Source organism: Pithys albifrons, chromosome 3, assembly GCF_047495875.1.
Source record: "Pithys albifrons albifrons isolate INPA30051 chromosome 3, PitAlb_v1, whole genome shotgun sequence".
In the NCBI taxonomy this organism is placed as follows: Eukaryota; Metazoa; Chordata; class Aves; order Passeriformes; family Thamnophilidae; genus Pithys; species Pithys albifrons.
In genome coordinates this window covers 31,879,146-31,899,377 of record NC_092460.1, presented here as the reverse complement: position 1 = coordinate 31,899,377, position 20,232 = coordinate 31,879,146, and the positions used below count along the sequence as shown (strand labels likewise).

The 20,232-nt window shown below is 44.1% G+C and overlaps 1 protein-coding gene across 1 annotated transcript in view; it reads left to right on the top strand.

The window, feature by feature from the left end:
- Positions 1 to 20,232, top strand: part of CACNA2D4 (calcium voltage-gated channel auxiliary subunit alpha2delta 4) — a 126,178-nt gene that overhangs the window by 36,043 nt on the left and 69,903 nt on the right. The window contains exons 15-24 of the mRNA XM_071550060.1: positions 1,182 to 1,262; positions 3,633 to 3,707; positions 5,074 to 5,160; positions 8,425 to 8,496; positions 12,888 to 12,949; positions 13,660 to 13,727; positions 13,848 to 13,893; positions 15,324 to 15,421; positions 17,530 to 17,623; positions 18,556 to 18,651. Coding sequence (XP_071406161.1) covers positions 1,182 to 1,262; positions 3,633 to 3,707; positions 5,074 to 5,160; positions 8,425 to 8,496; positions 12,888 to 12,949; positions 13,660 to 13,727; positions 13,848 to 13,893; positions 15,324 to 15,421; positions 17,530 to 17,623; positions 18,556 to 18,651 — 779 coding nt within the window. The remainder of the gene's footprint in view (positions 1 to 1,181; positions 1,263 to 3,632; positions 3,708 to 5,073; positions 5,161 to 8,424; positions 8,497 to 12,887; positions 12,950 to 13,659; positions 13,728 to 13,847; positions 13,894 to 15,323; positions 15,422 to 17,529; positions 17,624 to 18,555; positions 18,652 to 20,232) is intronic.

The window sequence follows — 20,232 nt, the reverse complement described above, 5'->3', positions numbered from 1 at the left end:
AGAACATCCGGCCATTAGGAACTGTGATAGACCTCTGGCAGGATGGATGGCTGATAATTTATCTGTCAAAATTATAGACTTTCATTTCCTCTGAATGCTGTTTCTTCAAAATATCTCTTAAATGTGACATTTATCCTTGTTTTCTCTCTTCCTTTTTCAAAATGTGCCTAGTTCTTTGACCCTAAAATTTCAGGTTGGAAGAGATCATTACCTTGTCTAGTCCATCTTTTTTACTGCAGAGCTTTACATTTCCTATAGATGGTCCTTCATGAACCCAATAGCATGGTTTTGGCAAAAGTATCATTGAGGAAAAACAGCCAGCCCCAAGCTCTCCATTGTGATTGCTCACTCTTCATTAAAAACTGATGTCTAAATTCCACTTTCAATTGGTCAGACTTTGCCTTCCTGTCATAATGACTTCCTCTACTAGATTAAAAGTCTGTACCCTTTAGTATGTTCTCCTGGGAAGCAAATTCTGCACTTCCAGAAAGTCAAACCTGTCTGCCTTGATAAGATAAAAAGGTTGAATTATTCAGATGTATTTGATAAGGGCATTTCCTCTGGGGTTTGAAACCCTTTAGACGCTCTTTTCTGTACCATTTCTAGTTTCTCAGCATCCTTTTAAAATGGTGGATGGTACTTTACCATTGCTGTACAAGGGACAAACTCTTCTCTTGGGTCCTATGAACAATTGTCTGTCTTCACCTGGGGCTGTCCTTAGCCTGTACTAGCAGAGTGGTGGAGCGGGAGTCTGTGTGCCATTTTAAACAACCAGTTCCCATATCATGGAGGAGGGAGCTCCTTTTTCCTAGATTAACAATTTTATATTTGGTATTTGATTTAGTTGACCCAGGCTATCAACCATGCATGTTCTGTTGCGTGATTGCCTTGACCTTATTGTTATTTACACAAACTGAATGCAGAGGTTAGCCCTCAAAACTTGTTTTCAGTGACTTTATGTTGTTTCTAAATCATAGTAAATAGTACTGACTAATATTGTGTAGAAATACTTCTCTCCATAAACACTGCAACAACCTCTTTAGATTTTCTGGAGTGTGTTAGTTGGTTTTAAACAAAGATATTCACACAAGCCTAGAGAGACCAGTAGAAAGACAATGTGTTTTCAGGTAGAAAACTATCCAGATCTTGCTTCTGAAAATGGATTCTCCTTTGTTTTAAAGCGATCTCATGGCATTCTTCTGGGTGTGGTGGGCTCTGATGTACCACTGAGGGAGTTGTTAAAACTTGCTCCACGGTATAAGGTAAGACTGAGATTATGCAATTTGTTCTTTTGCACAGCAAAGTCATTAGTCATTCTCCCATGGGTATGACTGCAAAATCATTTCTCTGCCTGTAAGAAAAACAGTGAACATAAAGGAAGAGATGTTGGATGTGGTGATGTGTGGTTTCTATATAACACATGTGAAATTTACTACTAGAAGCTCTTAGGCTGCTTCAAGAACTCAAGAACTGGATGACCCAGTACATTGGCAAAATGTTATGGAACCTTTGCATCTTGATGGTCACCCACCTAGATTCCTGAGAGATGACAGCCTATATTAGAAGAATTAAAGTTTTATATCCTGTTCCCAATGGACAAGAGTTGCCATGCCAGCTGGCAAAAAATGTACTAGTTTCACTGTCAATATTGTTAGCAGAAAAAGTGAGGACTGAATGGATTGCAGAGCCAAATCCTCTGTCATGTCTGGAAGGTCTTTCTCCAGATCAGCATGAAGATTTTTGGCAGGACAGCATACAGAAAGTTGGCTCTTATTCACTTGTGCTATACCTAGATAGAGTATTTTCTCCCCAGACTTGTTAATCAAAAAGCTTTCCATTAGCTCTGTGTTCAATGTATCTAAAAAAAAGAAATGTTCATCCATAGGAAATACCCCCCACCCCGCAAGAGATGCACTGTTTAGTTTGGTTTCTGCTGTAAATTCCACGCAGTGACCCTTTGTTCAGTCAGGCTGCACTCCAGGAGACAACAAGCACATCCAAGGACCACCATGAAACAAGGCAATTTGAACCATCATTTCAAGTTTTCAGTTTCTCTGAAATAACTATGAGACAGCTACTACCAGTTAGGCAGTTGTCCAAAACCTGATTGCTGAAGACTCATAGGACTGAAAGTGCTGTCAGAAGCTATGAATTTCAGTGGCGCTTCCAGATGCAGGGCAGGCCATTAACATGAAGGTGCAGGAAATGATCCTTCAGGCAATCCTGAAACTAGGAGTGTCGGGGTGCATGCACTCAGCATGCAAAACCTATCTGGTTTGCACCTGGGGGAACATTGTGTAGGAGCTTCAATGTTTATACATTTATTTTCTGTGTAAGACCTTTTCCTCTTCCTCTCTCCATGTCACTCAAAGGCCAGGTGTCACCATAATCTCTCTTCTGGGCCAAGGAGGGACACTTTTTTCCTCCAAGAAGTGCCAGGGAAGGAGGCAAAATTATTTGGATTTCCTTACATCAGAAGCAGGAACCATCTTCCCAGAAGCTTTTCCAGCTCCAAAGTAGCTTGGAAACCTAGGATCCTCAACTTGAATTCCCTGGCATATGGCTTCCAAAAGGACCAGTTCCAGAGTTCCAGCCTTCAAGAGCTTATATATTAATGATCATGCTTACTCGGCTGGGAAATTTCAGCTTTAATAGGCAAAAAAAGAAGTTTGCTGATCCAGTGTACTGGTTTCATTCTTGCCACGCTGAGCTGAGCCAAGTGTGCTTCGCAAAAACTGATTCACATAGAGACAGTCCAAAGTTTTGTTCTGGGATGTGTGAAATACAGAATTCATTCCCTGCATGCACAGACGGATTGTAAATGACTTACCTCCTCATTTTCCTACTGTTACCCCTCCAGGATCGTCTCTATAGGAAAATAAAGTTGCAGCCTTTTTTTGAAGATAGAAACCTTAGCCATTCTTGTTTTCCTTGAGATATATCTTGTTCTGGCAAGCACAGGCTATCTGCGGATTTTTAGCAACTCTGGATTTAGTTGGAATTTGTATTATATATGGGCTTGAGCTGAGTAATTGCTCTCTCGGAAATCTCTTGCAGATCAGGTCAGCCAGTGTCTGCTCTTGTTAGATTATACTGTTCCTGTACAGTTGGCCTAGGCTAGGTCTGGTCTTGCCAACAGCGAAACATAATGCAGAGCTCCTCTGAAGGCTGATCGGGTTTCCAGGGAAGTGAGTCATGCTCACTTGTTCATTCATTGCTCTGCACACATAGTGATGGGCACACAGACCTGTCACTGCTGTTCCTGTGCTGTTTACAACATTCCCCATCACTGCCCATTTCATGTGCAGCTCTGCTGTGCCTGCTGAGAGAGCTCAGTCTGCCTCTGGGTGGCAATTGTCCATGAGGACAGTGAGATTCCAGGAGGGCATCTTTTCCTGAGTGTGTACACAAAACCAACTACCTGTCCATGCCTTTGTACATCCAAGCATAGTAAGTCTGTTTAGTCAGAGACCTGGAGATAAATAGTTTGGGATGGACCCTATTTTCTGCTGGTCAACACCTAAAAAAGGAAAATATTGCTGACTGTTGGTGGTGCCAGGATATTAGTTGTACCCATTACACAGCAGTGTTTCCAGCTAAAGCACTAATTATCTTAATGCCTCTTTCCTCAGCTGGGTGTCCATGGATACGCCTTTCTGAACACCAACAACGGCTACATCCTTTCACACCCAGACCTCCGTCCTTTGGTATGTATAGCTGTGAGCTTGAGAACCTTTGATGATGTGAAAACAGTGACTTTGAGGAGTCCTTCTGATTTGGGTTTGGGGGTTTTTTTTTGTTTTTTTTGGATTTTTTTGAGCTGTGAAGGCTACTAGGCTCTGATATACAGGCACCCAGGAGAGAGAGGGTCAGAGAAATTAATTCTGTGTATATAGATGTATATATGTAGACACATGAGTATGAAGCTTAGGGTACCTTGCCCTTCTGTTCTCCAAAAGACTGCACGTGAGGGCTACATTTGTGTGCACTGTGGGTACACATGTATCTGTCCACACAAGGTTTCACTGCCAGGCTGCAGAAACAGATGCCCTTGCTCAGGCATATCTCCTGCAAGGAGATTCAGCATCAGTAGCACCCCCAGTAACAGCTACCCAGTGAATTTGAACATTTTAGGATTCTGAGCCTAGCAGGGTCCAGTACCACCAACCTTAGTAACATGGTGAGCCAGAGACCATTTAGAGACCAGTAGATTGCAAAGACCTTCTGGGACTTGAGGGAATGGACACTCCCAGTGCCACTTGGAGCTCCAGGCCACCCATCTGTTTGCAAATACACAGCAGTCCTCAATAGTCAGATATCCAGGCAGGCAATGAATTTATCCAGGCAGGCAATAATTTTAAACTCCATGCACATGCTGGTCAGCACAAATCCACCTGCACAGAGCTATGGGCATTGGTGTTGTCACTGGCAAGAGGAAGTGCCACCACAGGGCTTCACAGCAGCTTTGCATAGGGGGACCAAAGGCACAGGCAGTTACTTCAATATGAGAAGGGGCGCATCGTGTTTTCAGGGATATGACAAGACTAAGTTAGGCAAAGGTGCTGTTTTATCCTTCCCTCAACTGGAAGATTACAGTGAAACAGCTCTCTTGCATCAGTGAGCTCTAGGTGAAAAGTCTACCTCCAGTGGAGTCAAAGCCTAACTCGTGTCAGGAAAGATCTCCTGCTGGTATTACAGTGTTAATGGGATTTTACTCCTAGCTGCAGGGAAAAAACTGATTTCCTGGAGGCAAGTGTATTGTACTGATCTGTTTAGAAGAAGGAGGCCCTGGCCTTTACCTGCAAGTTTACCTTTGTTCCTGACTGTCCCTTGCTCCTGATCAGCCTCTCCCACTTGAACTCTCTAGCCCTGCACTGCCTGTGTAAAGAAATACATAACATATGATCAAGAAGGTGATGTACAAATGCTGACTGTCTATTCAGAGAATAAATGAGACACCCCTATTTTTTCAACCAGTTCTTAAAGGGTTAGTTTAGGAAGTTATCTAGCCACTTACTTGGGTGTTTTTCTTTCTTTCTTTTCTTTTTTTTTCTTTTTTTAAATAAACACCAGTATAAAGAAGGAAAGAAACTGAAGCCTAAGCCGAACTACAACAGCGTAGATCTCTCTGAAGTGGAGTGGGAAGACCAGGAAGAAATAGTGAGTATCAGAAAGTGAATTCAGCCTTTTTTGTAGTTCCTTCTTCCTATTACTTTGTGTGCCTGTATGAAAGGCGTGAGGTAGCAGTGGTCATTTCTGGTTTTCCCTGTGCCTGACTGGAGTTGGAGAGGCTGGTGGTCTGCAAGAGGACAAAAGATGAAGCTTCTCTACAAAGTGCTTGTCTTCATCCCAGTATGAGTTTACCTTCTCGTGGAACAAGGAGGGACAGCACTGGCAGGAGGAAGGAAGCACTTTGAATGGTGCTCCAGGGAACAAGTTCTGTGTATACATGGCCCAAATGCTGCCTTAATACAAAGTCAAGGTAGCTTTAGGAATATGGCAGTGTCCAGTGATGTTACCCATACATGCGGTATGTGAGATAAAGCTGAAGCCACTTAACTAATGAGATCTACAGCAAGGAAGAAAGTTCATTCAGAAAAAGACTAAAGCTTGCAGTTACTATTAATACTGGACAAAGACAATAAGGGACTTACACACTTAGAAAAACCAATTTCCAGAAACCACCTTTTTGGACAAGTGTAGAGGCACTGAAAACAATAGATGGCCAGTGGGAAAAGATTAGAAAATACCTTTTCTACTGTCTTCTGATAAAAATTATTAAAAAGGGATAGACAAGAAACAGCACATTGCTGCTTTGCATAACTAGGAACCTAGATAAAATGAGAAGGTAGTGGGGTTTTATTTTACTCAGAAGAAGTAGGAAAAAAGAGATACTTAAGTTACTAAGATAAGATCTGAATTTGGAGTAGGACAGAATTAGCTGCGAGACAGATGCTCCTGGATTACAGGGGAGACTGCTGAGATAAACGGATCTGATGCTATAGATATCCACTTAAATAGGTAGGACAAACAAACTGACCAGCAACAGGATCAAAGTAGATACTACCACTAGTGCAGGCCAAGTACAAAGGGTACGCCAAAGGAACTTGGGAAGTGGAAGAGTGGCAAATGGAGAAAGAAAACAAAGCAGAACTGGGTGTGAAACGTGGAAAGCAAGACAAAAATAGAGGCTTTACATGTAGTGGAACCACCAAGATGCAAGTTGCCACTGGCTATGTGTATGTTCACTGATAATTTAGAGAAGCTCTGCTCACACTGTAGTGTTCTCTCTCACTGGAGACACTTTTAAAGCTGTTCCTCTTTACCTAGTTTGTTATTAAAAAAAATCCAGAAAATGAGAGAACTTTGCTTTTCTCTCCTATTTATTTGGCTAGCAGGTTCCTGCCTGACCAAATAACACTGATACCTGAATGCAACTGTGATGCAAAGTATAATGTTTTTTTCCATAAGCAATCAGAATAAAACTCTCCAGCAGGACAAAAAAAAGTCATGAAACAGGCAAGAAAAACAAAGCCACTTTGTGTTCTTGTGCTGCACCTTCCAGAAGAAAGAAAGGTTGCAGTCACTGAGGGTGCAGAGACATTCAGTGACGTGAACTATATCTGCAGTGTGACTTCAGCAAGTCTAGGGACTCTCAAGATACACCCACTGCAGCAGGCGGCTGCCAACATTTCAACACTTAGATTTGCAGCTATGGTATTAGATCAATGACAGACTCAACATCAGTTGCAGTATAATCAAGCAACACTGATAAGCAGCAAATTCAGACGGGAAAAATATGCCCAAGTGCTAATGGTGTGTAATACAGCCAGCTGCTAAAAAGAAACATAGTGGAGGGAAGATGGCATTATCTGGAAAACACCAACTGATGCACAATGGTTTTATCTGCAGCCAGGCAGCAGCGAGGATTTGGGCTTGCTTGTAAAGCAACACAGGGACATTGACAGTGTGAGGAGGAAAAGGGGAAGGGTCGAGTGTCTAGGGTGGAAGACACGATGAGTGGTTGAAGTCACTTGGTTTGTTCAGCCTGGGCAAGAGGAGACTGAGAGGAGACCTCACAGCAGTCCACGGCTTCCTCATGAGGGGAAGCAGAGGGACAGGCACTGATCTCTTCTCTGTGCTCACCAGTGACAGGGGCCCCTTGAGGGAACAGCATGAAGTTGTGTCAGGGGAGGTTTAGGCTGGGTATTAGGAAAAGGTTCTTCACCTAGAGGGTGGTCGGGCACTGCAACAGGGAAGTGTCACAGCACCAATCCTGAGTTCAAGAACCATTTGGACAACACTGTTGGACACATGGTATGATTCCTGGGGCTGCCCTGTGCATGGCCAGAAGCTGGACTTGATGATCCTCATGAGTCCCTTCCAGCTTGGGATATTCAATGATTCTAACCCCAGAGCCCAGAGCAAATGCTGCAGGCTGTTAGAGCAGAACAGAGAGTGGCTCTGGCAGGAGGTCAAACACTCTTAGCCAAAAAGAAGTAATAGTACCAGTCAGTGTTTTCATTTCCAAGATGTGGGCCTTGGGAAACATGAGATTTATATTCTAGGTCTGTAAATAACCCACATCAAAGAGCCATGGTAAACAAAACCGTGGCCTTGTAAAGCAAATGCAGTTGAGACTGGCTAGCACCTGAATGGAGTCCTGTCTCTGGAAGTAAGGAAACAATTTGTGTGAATGAATAAGTTGCTTCCCACCTATTTTTTCTACGCAGGCTAAAGCAATAGACTGATATGCTCTGGCAGGCTGGATCTAAAGTCAAGGCCTCTGCACTTGTGGAAAAATTTCCTGGCTCTCTCTTGCAAGAGGCTGGGAGTCTCTAAAAATTAAATTTTACCTTTGGAACCTGGACTGAATAAAATGGTCTTCTCACTGCCTACCCTGCTGACATACAGTCTTGTTTTGCTGTGCTAAACAGCTGCTTTGCTGTATCTCAGAAGTGGTGCTGAATACAGCCTATAATTTATAAATCAGTTTTAAAAATGTCAGAGAGCTTTGGATTCAGTCTGGGGGAGTTAGTGAGTTTCTCAGTTGTCTCCCCTCCCAGGCTCTCGAAGCACTGTGCTAATGACTTTCTGCCTGCCAAACAGTGAAGTCTGAAACTCAGACTGGCAATTTCATAGATTCCAGATATTCAAGATCCTTTCTTTTTGCTAAAAAGATATATTAACAAGCTTTCAGCATAAACCATTACTATTCTGCATCACTTATCAGCTTGACTGAACAAGGTTTCTGACCACTGGAAACAGGTTTTCAGTTTAAAAGAAGCAAGAAAGAGCTGGGGAGGAGAGGGAAGCTACAGTCATTCTTTCTGCCAGCCACTGTGTGTTAATGACAAGTGGCTCTATCAGTTCCTGTCCTGCCCTGCCTGGAGACACTAATCCCAAGCTTGTTCACCTCTGCAGCTGAGAACTGCCATGATCAATGGGGAAACAGGCTACCTCTCTATGGATGTGAAGGTTCCTGTGGATAAAGGGGTAAGAAATCATCCTTCTGTTCAGGTCACACAAGGGAGTGGATGGGAAGTGGATACAGAAGAACCACGAAGGATGTGGTTTTAATGCTCAGCATTTCTGAATGTGAGGATTTTATTGTTTCACCACATATATAATGCATGTGCTAAAGACATAAAAAGAGCATCATTAGAACTGCTCATTATACCTTCCAATATTCTGCTCTTGGAAAGGTATTGGAAATGCCTCTCAGCTCCCTACTTTGTTCAGGCAAAGCCAAAAAGCATGTTGTTAATTGTTTATATGGCTGTGAAATGAAATCAGAGATCTTCAAGGGTTTAGAATGGGGAAGACTATGCTGAGCTGACCTAGACAGAAAGGTTTGGAGACTATTTTGGCACTCCCTTTTCCTACCCAAAACCACTCGTGAAAATTCTGTCCCTCACTGTGTCAGAATGTGATTTCCTTTATCCAGGTCCAGGATTAAGTTTCTATGCAAATATTTGCAGACGTTTTCTGAAATGTCCTAGTGAAATGTAGATTTTTGAACATTCCCTACCAGCTCTAGGGTAGGGTTATACATCTTCACTTGGAATCAGTGCAAAATGTTCTTGTACATTTATGTTCACTTGTACTTTTTCTTTTAGGTTTATTCAATCTCTTAAAGATTTTGGCTTTCATCATTTCCTGTTAGGAAGTATTCCAAAGTCCTGCAAATTATACTGCCCAGAAGTCTTCCATATTTCAAGAAAATTTTCCATGCTTTATAGAGAGCACTTTTTCAGTGGCTGTCTGAACTACTCCCATGCTAAGCCACAGTCAGCACCAATTCCAACAAACCAACTGCTCACAGCCACCGCTGAGATGGTGCCATTTCCTAATGAAGACACCCCTCTGTTTCCTCTGAATAATTACACTGCTAGATTCTTGTCACTAAATTTTTTTTCTCTATTCCTGGTGTTTGCAGCTCTCACGTACCTGTCAATGGCTATGCCTTTCTCCTCCTGGGCATTGCCAACATCTGCATTTGAAATATTTGCACACTTTTTAGTCCAAGCAGTTCAGCTATTATGTTTGTTCTCTTTGTCTCCTTTATCATTTCTGGTGCACAGGTACCAGGGCTTTGCTTAATTAGAGTTCTGTTTCCCTGTTGCTCTTCAGAGAGCATCTATTCTCTGCAATAGGATATTTCTGAACAGGGAGCCCCAAATCTCCTTTCTGCTATCTCTTCAGGTTTTTTCCCCTCCCACTGCTGTGCTGGAACTGCTGCTTTCACTTCTATGCTTCTTAGTTCTTTTTTCCAGTTGCCATTTTTCCACATGAAACCCACTCCTCCTCTTCATCCAGCCTTTCTAAATTTAATGGCTGTTGAGACTTAGTATGCAGAGAAATGTTTTATTTTGTCTTACAGATCCCTGTATGTAAGTGCTGCTAAGGCAGAGTCTGTTCCTCTCATTAGATCCTTTTCCCTTGGTGGCCTGTTGTTTACTGTTTCTTTTTGTTTACAGTGCTGCAGCTGGTTCTCACTCCATATCTTATTTAAGCCCACTTTAACAGATCCTTTAGAATAAAATTTCATGAGAAGCTGTTTCAAGTGCTTTATATAAACCCAGATACATTGCATGTCCTTTATTTCCTCCATCCCTTACCTTAATTATTTTGTCAGAAAAGCAATGAAGGTTTTCAAGCTCAATCTATTCCTTGTAAGTCTAGATTGCTTATTTTGTTAGCTTAACCTCTTTGTTTCTGTGAACTCTCAATAACACCTCTTCTGACTCATCCAGTGGTATTTTTTAGTTCGATATTTTAGAGACATCTTTCTGATCCCCTACCCAGGGAGAAAAAAGAAAAGTGACAAAAAGTAAAAGTAGCCTTGGTAAAGAGTTATTTCCTGTTTCATCTGCAACTCTGGAAGCCTTATGAAGCATAATAGGAGACTGAAGCTGAGTATGTGACAATTTTTACTATGATCCGAATACACATAGAGTGGGAACCAGAAATGAAATTTAGCAATTCTCACTTTTACCCTGCTAGCTGATGAAGCAGATCAGCATTGAAACAAAGAAAGTGCTGACAGAGCCTTGGAACAAAGAGAAGGAGGCAGTCAGACTGTGGAGAGAAGGCCTGAGTGAAGGGGATAGAAATTATTCTGTCAGCCATGTAAAGGTCCATTTTACAGGTTGATCTCGGGAAGGTATTGAGAGCAGAGGAAGACAGAGAGGGGGGAAATAAGGAACAAATACAAGAGGCAGTTTTTAGAGAGATCTAGTGGCAAAAATGCCTTTGCTTGCAGCTGAAGTACAAAAGGGTTGTGACTGTGAAAGCAAAAGAGCAAGGACATGGGTAGGAGCTGTGGCAAAGCACTGGCAATGGCAATGGCCAGGACAGGATACCTAATACAGTGACGATACCAAAACTGGAAGTACACATGTTCCCAGACTGCAGGTGATGGTACTCAGCCATCCTATCACTGCGCCAACATGCCCATTCTCTTCTCCCTTGATCCCACTATGTAGCAAAGTCCTGCCTGATCATTCTCAGCCCTACCTGGCTCAAGGGTGCCTCTGCTTCTCTTCCATTCCATGGATAAGAAGGAGCCCCCCTCCTGCTGGAGATGATGATGATGATGATGATGATGTGCAGAGCTGTCAAGGTTGCTGTGTATGGCAAAAGAGCAGCAGGGCCCCACTGGCCCACTGGCTGGCCACCCACTCTTTCCTCCTGCCCAAACAGAGGTTTACCGTCTCTCCCTCTGGGTGCAAGCGCTGAGTGGCTGATGTACAGAAGAGGGGCCCATCAGGAGAACAAAGGATGAGCAGGGCAAGCCCTGCTAAAGGAAAAGGTCTGAGTAGTGGTCAGTTCTTCTCCATGCCTCCCTGCCTCCACCATCAGATCAGATAGGCAAGAAAAGAGAGGGTTAATACCTCTTGTACCAACCCCACAGCCACCAAAACACCACTATGTTGTTTGGGGGCATCCCAGCACTTTGGATGATGTTGCACATCAGGAGAAATAACTTCATGGAAAGGGTTATTAAACATTGGAATCGACTACCCAGTGAGGTTGTGGAGTCATCATCGCCGGAGATGTTCAAGAAACAACTGGACATGTTGTGCCATGGTTTAGTGGACAAGGTGGTGATCAATGGCTGGATTTGGTCTTCTTAGGTATCTTTTCCAACCTAAATGATTCTCTGTGATCTTGGCACAGCAAAAGACCCTGGTGTTCAGCGGTACACAGCTGCCATGCATGGAGAGAGAGAGACAGAGAGAGAGAGAGAGAGGAGGGAAGGAGTTGAGCCTCCTGCCACCTCTTCACCTAAAAACATCCCCCATCCCCATCAGCCCAGTGAGCACAAACTCAGCACACACTGTGGAGCTGGAGCTGGCGCTGGCTCACCCTTTGTGCCTCGCTCCACTTCCACTGCTGCACAGCTTGAGCAGGTTAAAGCAGGCACAACTCTCCCTGGGGAACACTGAGTTTCTGTGTTCACTCCCCTGTTTCCCACACACATCCTCTCACCTCGTTTTCAGACTGGGTCTAGGACTTTAAACATATTAGGGTTCATATGCTGGCATAAGGCTTGGATAGAAATTTTCCAAAAACTTCTCTCCTTTGGAAAAGAGTTCCACTGAAATCAACACTTTCCTACAGGAAAAGGCCAGTCTGGCAAACAGATGAAGTTCTGAAGCAGCTTTCAGTAATCTGAAATGTCTTCAGTTGAAATGTCAGTCTGAAAAAAATACTTGCATGTGAATCAAAACGGCTTGGATTTGAATCAGCACTTTTTTCCAAATTGAAAATGTAATTTTTTTACTGATGTTTTTTAACAAAATTGGAATATGCTAATGTTTTGTCCCAGTTTGGCATGAAAGCAAAGGTCAGGAATATCAATATTTCCCCCAGGAGTGGGGAGACTTGGCACCAGCTGCCCACTCACATGGTGGATAGGTTTGCCATCCTGCCTCACCTTCAAATCCACCTCTCCTTCCCACCTGCCCCACTGAGCCCCTCTGCTGCTGGAGATGATGATGATGATGTGCAAAGCTGTCAAGGTTGCTGCGTATGGCAAAAGAGCAGCAGGGCCCCAGCACGTTGGCTTGGAGGATGTGAGAGGTGGGGCAGCTCCCCCTCACCCCTTTCTGCAACCAGTGCAGGAGCCCTGGAGCAAAGAAAGGTTTAACTGAAGCCCTAGTTGGAAAGACAGAGTGGCTGCCTGGATGCTAAAAGTGCTGGATATGCTGAATACTGCACATTCATCCCTGCCTCCAGCCAGCCCTAGCAGGGTGTAAAGTGTTGGTGATCATCAACTGCTTTTGCTTAGCCTTGGGGACATATATCCCAGGTCCCCATCACCACTATGCTCTTGGTCTGTCAGATGGTCTCTCATTTTCTTATTTCTGTTCTTATTCCAGAAACGAGTTCTTTTCCTCACCAATGATTATTTCTTCACGGACATCAGTGGCACACCCTTTAGGTGAGCAAGAGTTCATGTGACACCAACACAGTGTATCAGAAGTATGATCAGGGACAGCAGATTGGTCACTTTTCTTCATAAAGCTGGCTACAATTCATGAGCAGAGCAGTGTGAATAACTGACTTCTTTGTTCCATAGCCATTAAAAACTGCTTGGGGTCAACGCAAAAGGAATATTATGATTTATCTGAAGTTCAGAATACAAAAGCTATGCCTTAGGTTAATCATGTTGTTTCATTTCATAGAAATGAGACATCCTGTGTCGTTTATATTCTGGCATATGACTTAAAAAAAATCCCCACAACGTTGCTATAAACTGAAAATTACAAAACATCAGATAAGAAATCAAGTAAAGTGTGTGTGTGTGTGTGCGTGTGAGTGTGTGTGTGTAATTGCTCGTGAGTGGTTTGTTTTTTTTTTTTTAACTCCAGCCGAAATGGTTGGAAACTGGCACAGATTTAAGTAATGTTATAGTTGACCTGAATCTACAATGTTGGACAAAAAAATTGTCACCAGAAATGCCTCATAGCTCTACAGGCAGGTTCCTTTGCCTCTTATGCTGAAATTGGATCTCACTTAATCCTCTTTTGATGATGTTCTTTTCTTTAATAGCTGTGGAGGGAGTTAATGTCTTTAAGGGAATGCAGCATCATGTTTAGGAATTACACCTTTCCTTGCTGACACATCCTCTGTTTTCCTTCCTGCCTCCAGCCTGGGTGTTGTGCTGTCCAGGGGACATGGGGAGTACATTCTGCTGGGAAACACTTCAGTGGAAGAAGGTAGGTTAATGTGAAAGGGCCACACTGTCCTAAGGGACAAGGTAGCTACTCTGAACCTCACCAGCCTGTTCCTGTCTGCCTGGTACCTCACTGAATACTCCATGTATCATCTGGTTTCAGGTTTGCACGACCTGCTCCAGCCAGACTTGTCTTTAGCGAATGAGTGGTAAGTGGAGGAAATCTTGTCAGTGACACAGGACTTTGTCACATATTTGGGCAAAGCTCCCAGCAATTTGGCTTTCATTCACCACCCTCTGTGGCCTAGAGAAAAGCAGTACCTGCAAAGACCTGATTGTCTTCAGTCAATTCAGTTCCACCTCTTCCTTTGGGAGATCTCACCAAGACCTGGCATATTACTCTGCTAAGAAACATCTGAGATTTATCCTCAATCTTCTGTGCTCAGACTTATTTTTTTCCCCTTGTGTTGCTCAGAATTGTTTTACAAAACCTACAGTATGTCAAACCTGTCAGGAAATTTTGTTGCAAGCTTGGTGAGAGATTGAAATGCTTTTTTAAATCCTAGCTTATTTTTGGTTGGCATTCTTCTAAATTGAGCCTAGACCTAATTTCTAGTGAACATAGAGGTGATTTATGACCCCTGTTTCAATAGCAAGCAGAATTTATGGTTTTGCTTAGTTTGGATATGAGACGGGGTGAAGCATGGCACTTTCCATTTATTGCTGTGAGGTTTGGGGTTTTCATGAACCCAACATTCAGTTACACTCAGTCACATGAACCCAGCTTGTATCAAAGCCAAAATAACTATATTCAAGAAGCCCTGCACCCCTTCTCACCTCCCATTACACTGTTAAGTTTCACAGGCAGCGCATTTGATGCACAAGCAGTGACTTCTCCTTCTTCTACTCCTGACTTGGCATGTCAGCTTACCACACTTTACATATTAACTTTCCTTAGACTTCTCTCATAAATCACTCCTTTCAGCCCCTTTATGAGTTGTAATTCTCTCTTATAACCCCTTCCTCTCCTGACAATGAAGTGGTCAAAGTTGGAAAACTGGATTCTTTTATAAAGCAGAGCATTTGTAATACATTCTTCTGCTTCTCCCCAGAGTGTGTCCTGAGGCTGCTGCAGTTGTGTTCCCTTGGGACAGCTTTTCATGTCACTATATCATACTGCAAGATCATTTCTCATCTCACATTTTGTTTCTCTGTCTCTTGTTTTTTCTGCTTTTGTTCTGGTCTTACTCATGTTACACAAGACTCTCTGCTTTTCAGGTCTCTCTGTCCCACTGCTATTGTCTATACAGACACGTGCACATCTTACACAACATATAATACAGATAACTGCTGGAAGGATTTGGGACACCTGTGTTGCATTGTGAGCTTATGCTGAAGAACATAACAGCAGCCCTACTAAGCATAGCAGCCACGTTAATTGGTGTTTGGTTTATTGGTAGGAATTGACTTACAGCCACACTGTTAGATTTTGAGTGGGCACACCACACTGCAGTGGCAAAATCTTTGCAGCCCAAGGTTTCTTGCTGAATTTTTTTTTTGCAGTTATTACCTTCCAGGAGTGTTTCCCTGACTGTGGTTTCTTTTTGTCCTTGTGGGTTTCTTTTTCCCTTCCCACCAGGATTTACTGCATCACCGACATTGATCCAGACCACCGAAAGCTCAGCCAGCTGGAGGCTGTGATCCGTTTCCTCACTGGAGAGGAGCCTGACCTGGAATGTGAGTCCCAGGCACTGAGAGGGCCCTACTGGCGTTTTCCTGTACCCATCACAGGGGAGAGGGGACTATGACAGAATGATTGGTGTCAGACTGAGCTCCTTTGGCAACTGCTCACACAAGCAGGACTGAACTCAAGCCCAGATTAATTCACAAGTGGAAGCAGAGGATCCACTTCCTTGTCTCTGTCAGAGGATTTTTTTTCCATTTCAAAGCTGACACATAACTCAGCCTTATTGGAGGTCTCAGCATAGGAAATACTGAAGGGTGAAAGGCTTGAAAGGAGCTTGGCAGGGGCTGCACACCGTGTTTAAGACAGACTGACCAGCTGGGCTAGAGGGGGCGGTGGCAGGAAGAGCCAGGAAAACTTCTGAGACAACTCAGCTTCCTAGGCCCCCAGTCATCATCCTCCAGGGGTTCACAGTGCTATCTAGAGAGATGGGTTCTTTCAGAACAAGGATTATTAATTTTGTTTTCCAACCAAATAGGTGACTGATCTTGTGGGAAGAAATTGTTCCTGAATTATTATCTTTCCTGCTCTCCCTGCTGCTCACCCCTTGCAGCAGGGCCCATTCTCCAGGCAACATGTAGCCACACAGGCAGCTGGTACAGCACCACTACACTGAGAGCTCTGTCAGAGGGCAGAGGTGGGAAGCTCTGCATGGGAACTCCTTACAGCAGGAGTTGCTGGGATGTCCTTCAGCCCTCTGTCTGTGCCAAGTACAAGCTTTTGCAAGTAATGCTGCCCCTGAGAGGCACAAACCTTTCCACAAGGATGGGAGTCTCTTAAAACTAAAATCAAATGTAATCCAGTAATTTTTCATCTCTTGCCCCTCCTGGCTGTCCTTAGAGCAGGCTGAAAATAAGAGATGTATGAGCTGAATAGGCCAAGGAGAGGAAAGTTTCAGGAGAGCTGACCATGAGAAACATGCAGACTTGGAAGTGCTATAGAGGAAAAACAAATACAATTTGAACACATCTGAGACATATGGGGCCTGGAGAGGGAAATATCTCGTGGTGAGCTCTGACTTTGAGGTTTGAATGACAGCAGGGATGGAGAGAAGAATCCTGAGAGCTGTGACAAAGAAAGTTGGGAGAACTTGAAATAAACCATTGAGAGACACTGGAACATCAACAGTGGAGTCAGAAACACTGGAATGCTGGGGGTGTCTCCATCTAGAACAGCACTGAAAGGGGCATTTCTGCAATATGTTGTTCATCATATTCTCACAGGAGATTAATGCCAGCAGGGCAATACAATAATGAAGCAGGTCAAAGAAATGGGGTTTGGGGGTAAGTCACTTAGCACATGATGATACCTTGAGCTTTCATAATCACTTCTTAGTTCCAAAGTGGATTAGACCGGTGGCCTGGACTGGCTTGAGCAGCTGGTGGAAACCAGGACAGGACAGTGTTTTGTGAGCCTTACACAAAAAAAAAGAAGGTGAAGAGAGAAGCCAGTGAGCACAGGGACAGAGTAGAGGCCATAAAGAAGTCACTAGTGATTTTGAAGAAAGCTTCTTTAGTGGAATGTGGTGACTGGTATCCTCTCTGCAGGATACCCAGAAGAAAGGTCAAGGCAGGGATTTGAGGCAATGGCTGTGGACAGCCTGTTCACTGAAGGAGATGGTTGAGTGAAGGTCTAATGAATAGCTGCATTTGAAAGCCTCTCACTTGCCCAGGCACCACCCTTCCACCGAGTTTGCAGAGCAACTGATCTGGTGATTTTGGACATTAGGAAGAAATTCTTCACAGAAAGAAATTACAAATTGGAACGGGCTGCCCAGGGAGGTGATGGAGTCACCATCCCTGGAGATGCTTAAGGAAAGACTGGGCATTGCCACTCTGTGCGATGGTCTGGTTGACATGGTGGTGTTCAGTCATAGTTTTGACTTGATGACTTCAGAGGTCTTTTCAAACCTAGTTGACTCTGTGATTCTTCGATTTTAGCAAAAACATCTTTTCCTGTGCTCTGCACCATCCAGGGGCGTAGATCCTCTTCTCTGCCCTGTAATGGGAGGCCTTTTTGCTACATTGTCCCATTATCTTCGCCAGGTAGATGCTCCTTACCAAGGGACTCTCTCCTGATTTTTGTTCTCCCTTCTTCTCAGGTGATGAGGAGTTGGTCCAGGAAGTGCTGTTTGATGCAGTGGTCACTGCACCCATGGAGGCCTACTGGACAACACTAGCCCTTAATATGTCCATGTAAGTGTATGAGAAGTAAATATGGGTAGAACAACATTGAAGATGCATCTTCAGAGGATATGGGCTTATGCAGTGCCTGACACAGTCACAAATCATTGCACAGCATACAAGAAACTTCAGAAATAGCTCAAAAACTTATAGAAATAGCTCTAGAAATAACCCAAAATGTGTCTATCAGGAGTGAACTGCAGTAGGCTGGGCCTCCTTGGGACAGTCTTTAGTTTGGTGAGGGATTTTTTTTAGTAAAGAAAAGGGAGTTTGGTCTTGCCTCTATTGGCGATGCCTTCAGATTGAGCCTTAGGAGGGTAGTGGACAGGCTGCCTTCACTCACCAACTTCCTACTTTGTTATTTCCAGTGAGGCACCTGTTGCTTGTAGTATCTTGTGTCATGTCAAACATCTTCTTTCAGCAGACAATATGTTACTTACACACATTTGTGGCCACAGGACTCCTGTTTCAGCTGCTGGTATCCCTACCACTAACAGGTTGAGGTGAGGTTGAGCCAGTGACAATCATGTTAGGAAACCCAGCTATCTGCACAACCTTAAACAGCTACACCAACACACACTCTTCAGAGACATTCTGCTATGCTGCCCATTCTCTGCATCCCTAATCCAGCCATTCTCTCTTCGTACTTCCTCTCCTTCACTTCAGCCTCATGAGGGTGACCTGGAGCAGGGCTAGCAGGAGAAGAGAAGCTTATGGTCTATTTACAAGAGAATTAAATGAGCAAACTTCAAAGATGTGAATCTAAGTACAAGTGTTAAGCCTGCCAATTGTTAGCCAGTAACAGCCTGTTTCCATTAGCAGGGAGGAACCACTGTCACTCCTGGTGTAAATAGGTTATGCTGCAAATGTCTCCAGGTGTGGCTTCTAGTTTGAAAGGCTCTCTGAGAACTGTTTGCTTCTGCTTGTGTGTTTCTGTCCCACAGGGACACCGATGCAGGTGTTGAGATGGCATTTCTGGGCACTCGGGCTGGACTCATGAGGAGTGTCCTGTATGTGGGCTCTGAGAAAATTTCCAACAGGTAAGTCCCAAAATTGTATTAAGGGGTTTCTCTCAGTGTCTCTGAAGGGGCAGCCTGAAGTCACCATCAGCCTTGGAAATGTATTTAGGAAGACAGAAACAGAATGGAAAGAAGCAACACCTTGATGGCATTGGTGCTGATTCACAGTCAGGGTGGTGGGCCTGGTCCTGTTGAGTTTTCCTTAAAATGTCATGCCAAAGTGCATTCATTTAAATGGAAACCTTCAATCATTCCCTGGCTTCAGTCAGCCAACACAGAAAATGTCCACAGTTACTACATATCCCCAGGACCATTTTGCAGTGCAAAGGCTCTGCACTCCAGTGCCCCAGAGACATTCCAGCTTGGCTGTTTGATCTTTCTGTTTCAATTCCTCCTCCAGATTTATTCTGTTCTGCCTCTCACATTGCCCACATCACAGTAGCATCCCAGTGCCTTCCAGTGAGGCATTAAGTGATGTGACTGACATCTGTCACATACAATTCGTTCTCTTGTCCTCTCCCTCAAGGCAAAAATGTGTGTTCAGTGGAGGGTTTAACACGGCTATGGTTTCCATTTTGTTGTGTTTTGAATATGCAGGCTGGTGCATGCTGCTGTAAGAAAGGACAGGTCACAGAGGCACACCAGCAGATGGAACAGAAGGGGACCATGTTCATGGTGGTCATTAACTTCTTGGCAGCTGTTTCACTGTCCCCAAGTTCCCTAAACATGAGTCCTACATTCAAGCTCTGCTGTGCCTGAAAAGTGACACTCATCATGTTTTTGAGGCAGTCTGAACAATGCAGAGTAATCAGTCTCTGGCAACAAGGGAGAAAACGCTGTGTGCTGCAGGAGGCTAATATGATGATTCCCTCTCCCCCACTGCTCATCAGGAGCAGCGTTCAGTGCTTTCAAACAGCTGCAGTCACCACACTGCTGAGCCAGACCCCCACACATCACACAGGAGGCGCTTCTGGAGTCTCCTGAAATGAAGGAACCATATAAATGAGTAATTATCATTATGTCAAAATATACAGCAAAACAAGATCCTGAAAACAAAGGGACTTGCCAGCCAAGTTGTAGGGACCTCAAGGGAAACCAATGACCTGATTTTCATGAGGTCTCTCCTGAGCACCCACTGCTTGTCTTGTAATGCCCCAGGACACAACCTCTTGCCTTCAGAAGCACCCCTTCGCTCCAGCACTTCAGTCCCTGAACCTCTAGGAATCATAGAATGTTAGGGGGTTGGAATGCACCTTAGAGATCGTGTAGTTCCAACTCCCCAGCCATCATGGGCAGGGACACCTCCCACTACAGCAGGTTGCTCAGAGTTCCATCCGACTTGGCTTTGAAAACCACCAGGGTTAGGGCATCCACAACCTCCCTGGGCAACCTGTTCCAATATCCCACCACGCTCACAGTAAAGAATTTCTTCCTAATGCCTAACCTAAATTTATCCTCTTTCAACTATTCCTTGTCCTATCACTACAGCTCCTAAGGAGGAGTCCCTCTCTGGCTTCCCTGTAGGTGCCCTTCAGATACTGGGAGGTTGTTATGAGATCTCCATTCTGAGAGAGGGTCCCCCGAGGAGATCGGGAGTTGACT